Source organism: Cannabis sativa, chromosome 5 (assembly GCF_029168945.1).
Source record: "Cannabis sativa cultivar Pink pepper isolate KNU-18-1 chromosome 5, ASM2916894v1, whole genome shotgun sequence".
In the NCBI taxonomy this organism is placed as follows: Eukaryota; Viridiplantae; Streptophyta; class Magnoliopsida; order Rosales; family Cannabaceae; genus Cannabis; species Cannabis sativa.
In genome coordinates this window covers 9,327,587-9,336,862 of record NC_083605.1, presented here as the reverse complement: position 1 = coordinate 9,336,862, position 9,276 = coordinate 9,327,587, and the positions used below count along the sequence as shown (strand labels likewise).

The 9,276-nt window shown below is 34.0% G+C and overlaps 1 protein-coding gene across 1 annotated transcript; it reads left to right on the top strand.

Moving 5' to 3' along the window:
* The first annotated feature begins 302 nt into the window (after window positions 1–302).
* LOC133038140 (zinc finger BED domain-containing protein DAYSLEEPER-like) lies at window positions 303–899 on the top strand. Its single transcript, XM_061116199.1, has one exon. The coding sequence runs from the start codon at window positions 303–305 to the stop codon at window positions 897–899; it is 597 nt and encodes a 198-aa protein (XP_060972182.1).
* The last annotated feature ends 8,377 nt before the right edge of the window (window positions 900–9,276 follow it).

The window sequence follows — 9,276 nt, the reverse complement described above, 5'->3', positions numbered from 1 at the left end:
GAGAGAGAAGTGCCCACACACATCACTCAGTACCTCATCATAGTTTGGAAGACTGTGAAGGATCACATCCAACTGAAGGACTTTCGGGCTCAGATCTTGATTATACTCTGCTACAGATAGGAATCAAGGGTTAGAGATCTGAGTGGAAGGAGACATTAATTCCGCTGCCATCACTGTAAGTTATTCTTAACTTTTATGTGTTTAGTTCATCGTTTTAGAAGTTCAATATTAGGTTGTTAAATCAACATACTTGTGAGTAGATCTAAGATCCTGGATAAATATATTTCTAACAGTCTGGCCAAATGAATTCTCGTTGTGGGAGTGCTGAATTTGTTACATCAAAAGAAGTAGAGTCTAGTGATAGAATAGATGAAACTCAAAGTGGAGAGACAACAAATAAGAAAAGGAGAAGATCTCTTGCATGGGATTACTTTACTTTGCAAACGATTGACAATGTATTGAAAGCAGTGTGCAGTCACTGCGGGAGGCACATGGCGGCAGGAAAAAATAAGGGGACTAAGCATTTAAATCTTCATGTAGATCGATGTCCAGTGTTGAAAGAACAACGTGCAAATGCCATTGCAAGTCCTGTAGTCACCTACAATCTTGATCAAGAACTAGGAAGAAAAAAGTTAGCTCATATGATTATTCTACATGAGTACCCTTTATTGATGGTTGAACACAGTGGATTTATAGATTTTGCAAACACGATTTCTCCTATGTTTCAATTGATGTCAAGGAATACAATAAGGTCTGACATTATGAAGATACATAAGCTTGAGAAGGAAAAATGTGGAGAAATTTTGAAGAAAAATAAAGGTAGAATAGCTTTAACCACCGATATGTGGACTGCCAATCATCAAAAGAGAGGATACATGGCTGTTACAGGTCATTTATAGACGATGCTGGGACCTTGCATAGTTAGATTATAAGCTTTAAGTATGTACCATGCCCACATGAGGCTCCAGCACTTACAGAGGCACTAAGTTCTTCAATGTCTGAGTGGAGCATTGAAGATAAGAATAGTACGGTGGCACTTAATAATGCATCCACTAATGATGCAATGATTCCACTTTTGAAGCAAAAATTTGATCCTAGTTGCTTTATTTTGAATGGAGAGTTTCTTCACATGCGTTGTTGTGCGCATATTTTGAATTTAATTGTTAGAGATGGTTTGTCTGTTATCGGTGATAGCATTGATAAGATTCGAGACAGTGTCGCTTATTGGTCAGGCACACCAAAACGGTATGAGAAATTTGAGGAGAATGCTCATCATCTTGGAGTGACATGTACTAAAAAGTTGTCTCTTGATTGTGTTACAAGATGGAATTCAACATACTTAATGATAAAGACAGCTTTATTGTACAAAACAGCATTTGAGCGAGCAAAGCTTTGTGATCCAAAGTATAAATGTTTGTCATCAGAAGATGATTGGATTAGAGCTCAAAAGTTATGTGAAAGGCTAGAAGTTTTTCATGAGGTGACAGATTTATTTTCTGGTACCAAGTACCCTACTGCCAATCTATTCTTCCCGGAGATGTGTAAAATTAAGAGAAAAATTGAAGAAGGAATGTCATCAAATGAGTTATTTATTAAGGATATGTCAACTCAAATGATATTTAAGTTTCAAAAGTATTGGGAACAGATTCATGGGATTATGACTATTGTAGTGGTTTTGGATCTTAGATACAAGTTTTTGTTGCTCCAATTTTATTTTCCTCAACTCTATAGAGATGATAAATGGGAGGTTGAAATTAGAAAGGTGTGTAGGCTTTGTGATGATCTATGCAATGAGTACAAATCTAAATGTCCTACTTTAAGTGAAAACAATTCACTTGTGGAAGGGTCATCATCTTCTTCAACACAAGATCATCTATCTAACTATGACTTATATGTTAGAGCTTCATCTGGTGCAATGAATGAAAAGTCAGAGTTGGATCTCTATTTAGATGACCAAGTGTTACCCAGGACTGATGAATTCTTTGATATATGCAACTATTGGAAGATAACAGGATCTAAATATCCTGTGTTGAACATGATTGCCAGAGACATATTTGTTGTGCCGGTTAGCACTGTTGCTTCAGAGTCCTCATTCAGTATTGGTGGTAGACACGTGAGTCCACATCGAGCGAGACTTCATATACTTTGGAGGCATTGGTCTGTACTCAAAACAAACAAGGTATAATTATTTATTTCTTATTATATAAGTTTATACATTAATTAATAATACTTTATTATATTATTTTAATAATTTTTTTTACAGGCACAAAAACTAAACTAATCACCGTAAATGATCAAGATAATGATGTAGATCCGAATATGGTAATTGTTTTCATTTTTAAAATTTATAAATTAAATTATACTTTTATTATTAACATATTTATTTTTTTGCAGGAGTCGTACACAGTAAATCTTGAAGACTAGAAGAACAACATATAAAAAGTTTATAGTTAATTTCATGTATTTTTTTAGAGGAGATTTATATCATGTAATCATCATACTACATTATTATTGATGATAATATTAGTGGAATTTCAAAAATTTGGAAATTTTTTTAATTTTTCAATAGTAAAATTACATTTTTATGTGATAAGAATTTGATATTCTTTTTTTATTGATTTTACAAATAAAATAAAAATATATAAGAAAAAAATGATGCATTATTAGTTCTTAAACAAATAAATTTTAGAAAAAAAATTATAAATTTAGATATAAAGTAATTTTTTTAAAAAAAAAAAGTTGGGTCAGATCCAATTCGTATAAGGCGGGTTGAATCTGATCTGATCTGAGTATCTGATCCAACGGGGCGGGGCAGATCCGTACATGATCTGGATCAGGTCGGATCAGATCCGACCCGCCCCATTGACATTCCTACTCTCTCTCTCTCTCTCTCTCTCTCTCTCTCTCTCTCTCTCTCTCTCTCTCTCCCCGTGCATGTGTACTGATTCTGAAGTGTGCATTGTACTGTATTTTTTAATTTTTGATTACCCACAATGAAGAACGAAGATGTCATTTTGTATTTTGATTTATGTATTTTTGGTGCAATGAAAGACTTGCATTGTTTAATTTGATTGAAGAAATCTCTGTTTGTTGATTTGGTTGGATTTTTAATTTTTGGGTATTGGATGAATGGAGTTGGGTTGATCAATATTTGCTTGAGTTTAGGAGAAACAAAAGTTTGGGTTTTTAATTAGTATATTGAAAACTTGATTTTCATCTATATGTGTTTCTACATTTGTGGAAACGAATGATTAGGAGTTTCTATTTTAGGTGTAAATGTGGGTGATTTATCTCTGATTTTGGCGTGGACTCATATAGTACTATTGATACAAGTACAAAGATTGGAACTTGCTCTTCTTTTTCACTGGATATATGTAAATTAAGCATAGGGATATACTAAAATTTTAGACTATTGTAGCTAGTGATTCCATTAAAGAATTAACATAGGGAAAACTGTTTTATTTTGTTATGAAATAGAAAATGTTAAGTACTTTTAAAATATTTTTTTTTAAAATAAATTCATACACAGCAACCATTAAACCTTATTTTAACTTCACTATTAGTGTTAGAAAAAGAAAAAAGTTTACTTGTTTAAGTGTATATTCGTCCTGAGTAGTTTAGTGTTAGTGTTAGTGTTAGTCTCTCATAACCAAAATTATGTAAGAAATTGTTATGAAATAGAAAATGTTAATTACTTTTATAAAATAGTTTTTAAAAAAAGTCACACACAACAGCCATTAAAGCTTATTTTATCTTCACTGTTAGTGGTAGAAAAAGAAAAAAGTTTCCTTCTCTAAGTGTATATTCGGGCTGAGAAGTTTCTTAGTTCCTTGTCAATGAATTTTAGGTACATTAGTCATTCAAATCTCTATCCTCAATTTTGATCGGCATAGACCTAATTCACCTTTTGGAGATAACTAATTCTCCGCCAGGCAGTAGGTTTCCAAAGCCCTTATCATAACTATCAAACGATTTACATAATTTATCAAAAATTCTAGCCACCACATATGAATGAGTGGCCCCATTCAAACAATACAGAGAAATAAGATTTATTGACCGAGAGCTGACTTGTAACAACTGATGGGCTAGCTTCTGTACCGACTTGAGTAACAACAAACACACTTGCTAGAGCGGGCTTTGCTACTGTCTTCTGCTCTTCTTTCTTGAGTTGTGGGCAATCCCTCTTGTAGTGACCAGAAAAACAAAACTAAAAACATCCTCACCCTTTACACTCTCCCAGATGATGCTTCTTACAGTTGGAACATTCTAGGTAAGTATATTAGGTTTCAGAACCACCCTAACGGTTGCCTCGACCGTGGTTCCCTTGGAACCTCTTGTTCTAATTTGAGCCACCAGGTGCAAATGGTGCCTTTCTCTTCTAATCGACGGTCGAGCCACTACCACTCCTACCATAACCAGAGGTAGGAGGAGTAGTGGCTCCACCAACAATCTGAGTCCCGCGGAACTCCTGGATGCACTCAACTGCGCCCTCAGCCCGTAGTGCTTTTCCCACCATATCAACATAGGTGGTATTATCCTCTGTTGTAATCATCAGGTCATGCTTGATCTTGGGATTCAACCCATGATTAAAGCTCAAATTTGTATATTTTAACCCTTTAATTGTGCAAATAAAATTAATTTAATTAAATATTTTCATTGTTTTAATTGTAAAATTTATTTAGTTGGAAATATTTAATTTATTTTAATTTTTGTATTATTTTTCAGATTTGAGCGAAATAGGAGAAATGAGCATAAAGTGTCAGGCCCAATTATACAAATAACCCAATATTGAAAAGAGACTTTTTGACATTCTACATTAAAATTGGACCAATATACTATGTAGAGATGTATAAATGTATGCGCCCATTGATTGTCAAAACTTTTGATTCATTTCAATTTAGATGCCTAATAACTTAGGCCCATCTTTGATCAAGCCCAACTATCTCTCCATTTCTCAGCAACAAACTACCGCAGAAGCAAAATGGTGGAACCCACCAACCAATTTCCACTTGAAGCATTGATGCACAAGTATTATGAGCTCATTACGTGGTCCAACTATTTCTTTCCAGTAGAAGTGGCGCATGCATGCCCCACTTCTTTCAACATTTAATGCCATTTTGCCCACTACTTGGAGCACGAAAACACTAATTTTGGGAGCAATATTTCACTATAAATAGGACCCAAATCCAATGTAAAAGGATCAGATTTTAGTAGTGTTATTATCCCAAAATTTTATCTTTTTCTTTCCTTCTTCTTTATTTTACTTTATTAATTTTGGTGTAAAGACAATGCCTTTTCTAGGCTAATTTCTTTGGCAAGACTCAAGTGTAAGTTCATGTAATTTTTATTTTTCTAATATATTGATTCTCTTTGTTCTTCATTTCCATATTTATTATATTAAATTTCTCTTCTTCTAAATTGCACTTTAAATTTAATAGTACCTTTTATATAAGTTCAGTCATGCTTTTCTTATGTAAGTTAGGCTATTAATTATTAGAGTGTTTATTATATTATATGATTTTTACTGCATTCTGCCAATGGTATTTTGTCGATTTAAATTATATAATATGATAGTATTTTTAGAAGTAGTTTTAATTTAATTAGAGAACATATTTTTCTAGTGAGCTTAATCATACACATTTTCCAACTATAATTAATGGTGTAGAATTATAGTTGAGGTTAAAGAATCAATTTTATTAGAAAAATATAATTGCATGTACAAAGCTTGTGTCTTCCATAATCATTTTCTGATCACTTCTCATTTTAATTACTTGTTTAATTTTTAAAAATCATTTCTCAATATTCTCATCACATTCAAGGTTCATATTTTATTCTTGTAAAATTACTAATTGTCCTTTTGAGTGTATTTTTCCTCCCTGTGGATACGACATATAGCCCGTTTACTACCGCGACCGCAGTGTAACTAATTGGGCGACATCAACCCATCTAGGTACTTTTCTTTCTTTCTAAAATCGGTTGACACAATTCTCGAGGCCAGCCTAGCTAACCTATTAAACTGGGTTGTATATTCTGTAACAGTCATATTCTCTTTCTAAGCCAGCTGAGTAAATTCTTTCCTCCTTGCACTTCTGACTGCCTCATTGTAATACTTTGCTTTAAATAACTCTTGGAACTTTCCCAGGTAATGGTAATAACATCCCGAGTCAAAGCCACCATATCCTACCAAACCAGGGCATCTTCCACGAATTGGAATGTGGCACAGGCCACTCTGTCGTTGCCAGTGACACACATAAAGTTCACTATTCGTGTGATAATAGTTAGTCACTGTTTGAATTTCATCACATCGGGACTTCACTGAAAGACTGGAGGTGCGTGCTTGCGGAACTTTTCGCACAAGGTTCCATCCAATTTATAATAGCAATCGGCCCTGCCTGCATAGAAGGGGTAGGAGCCACTTGTATTTCAGGAGCAGGCATTGCAGGAGCACCCTACTGCCTCAGGTGTCTGATTTCTTCGTCTTGTTCATTAATTCTGGCTTGCATTGATGCAAACCTATTTTCCCAATCCTAGGTAGCCTGCGGTGAGTTAACATCTCCCCGACTGCGTGCCCTGCCTCGTAGGCCTCTTCCTCGGCCACGTAAATTTGGGGGAAACTGAACTCCCTAACCGCCACTAGATCCGACCGAGTTACCCCGACTTCTCGTGTTCCTCCTGGCGTCCATTCTAATAGAGCAGCCTGCGAAACTAAGAGCTAGCCTGGTCAGATCGCGATCAAGAATAATTTACTAATTACCGCTTATTTTAGAAATTAAAACATGCGCCTATTCGGCTATCAGGCTACTAACATCCTTCCTAACATGCTTTTCTTATAACATATTAAATAAACAAACTACTAAAACAATAAAGACTTACTGAACCGTGAGTCGAGCTTATCTCTAATGATGATTGTACATATCGTGACGATCTTCGGAAGACAACTTGACAGCTCTGATACTAAATTATAACACCCTACTAGCTTAGGCGTGTTATCGTAATTTTATATTAACTGTGTAGTTTATTGTTAATCAACGAGTTTATTGAAAATCATGCTTATTTAAAACTTTATTTAAATACTCTTTAATAATAAAAGAAAGTAACTTATATATAACCGGGATCCCGTATTTTAAATTTTTACAACTAAGTTACAAAATATTTAATACAAAAGTTTGTCCCCTAGCGACAATACAAAACACAGCCTGCTGTCCCAAAGACCGTACGCTCCAAGCCTAACCGCCCCGATATGTACAATCTTCATCTGCTCGAACTCACTATTGTTCAACCTTAGTTTTACCCTTACCTACACATGCAAACAATATCTGTGAGTCAACAAATTCAGTAAGAAAAGCATAATCATAATCATAAACATAATCTGGATTACAATTAAGCGCTCATACACCCAACTGTAATCATATCCCCGCACCCTAGGCAGTACTGAGTCTAGAATGTTCATACGATAATACTATCGACCATAATATTAGCCTATACTCGATAATCTAGTCATACTCTAGTTGTAACGATGTGATAGTGTCGATAGTATCTGAACCAAACATACATCTATCGGTATTCAATATAACTCTACGTATATTGATACCGCTATCGATGTAATCTAACATTCTTAACAAACATGTACGCTAAACATGTAAACACATATGCATATTATTATACTAATCTTATCTCAATTCTGAATTCAAGTGTGTCGGTTAACCTAAGTGGAATTGCTGCTCGACGGTTTACAGGCCTCTAAATCACAATATTCGTAAAACTTATAAGTGATACGCTAAATCACTTTCTGTGGACTTTAAACTCAAAACTAAAGGCTTTCCTATTGATTTCTAGCAATACAAAGTCCTAAGCATCGAGGAAACACGAGAAAATCATCGAAATAGGGAACCTGCCTGAAAAACGGCAGGTCGTTTCTAAAAAATGGTAGACTATTTTTCTAGATCCTGCACTAGGAAAAATGGTAGGCCGTTTCAGAAAAAACAGCTTGCCGTTTTTCACTGTAGAAAAAAAAACTCCCCCTTTTTAAATCAAAACTACCCCAAAACTTCCAATAAGCTCTAGAATACCTATACATGTTATAATGAACCATTCCCAAGTGGTAAAATCAACAATAACACGAAATTACAAAAATTACCATAGTTGAGCCAAGTTTGAGTTCTTGAGCTCAAACTTGCTCAAAGCCAACCTCAACCCTTAAATCTAACCCAAATAATCTTAAATCAACTTAAATTAACCTTGGAAACTAGCAGCAAACAATTCAAACCTAAAAAGCAACTAAAACTCAAAGATGCATGCTTAAACTAAAGAAAAATTATAAAAATTATAAGAGTATGTTCTAGGGTTTTACCTTTGGATCTTAGCTCCCAGAATTCTTTGAATTTCAGCTGAAAGCTACTGAATTTGGAGAAGAAATGTTCTAGTTTCTTGGTGGGCCGAATTAGAGAAAGAGAGAAAAGAGGTGGATTATCCTATTTTGTCATTTTCTAACTAAACAAATAATAAACTTAATTAAATACTCCAATATTGGCCAACTGCCAACACAAGAAGAGGCCACCTATCCTCAAGATCCAAAAATGACCATAATGCCCTCACACACCAAACTAAAGGGTAAACTAACTTTAGGGGCAAATGGTCAAAACTAAAATCCCAACCAATCCTGACGTTTCCAATGTCTAACTAGATCGCCCCGTTATTCTAAAAATACTAAATTACACTAAAGTGACTTTATAGGCCATATGCCGCATTTTACTGTTACCGAATATAAAACTATGAAAAAGCATAAAATTCATATATAATATAAATAGCACACCTAGAATTCAAATATTAAAAGTAAAATCATAAAAATAATAACTAAAAGTCTACTAATGAAATTAGACCTTAATTATCTATTAATTTTCATACAAAAAGTAAGCTATCTTTACACCTCATGACTATCATAGGCATATAAATAGATAAAGTACGAGTTATGAACATTGGAGAATAAAGTTAGGATTAAATCTAATTAAATTCATAATGTTTTGAACATTTTATGTTGAAAACTCAATTTAGCACACTCAAAATTAGAGTTTTATAACTCCTTTCGACCCTTCTTCAATTCTCAACATTATCAATTCATTTTAATCACTTGAATAAGTATTGTAACATCTTCCAACAGTTATATAATGATAGCTTTTAATCACATAATAAAATTTGTGTAATAACTATTTTATTAAACTTAATTTGTGACCAACCAAAAAAGTTACAAATGTACTATTTTGAGTGATATTTAAGGGA

Bases quoted from the DNA above. Each gene is read 5' to 3' on its own strand.
- LOC133038140 (XM_061116199.1), top strand. From the start codon at position 303: ATGAATTCTCGTTGTGGGAGTGCTGAATTTGTTACATCAAAAGAAGTA.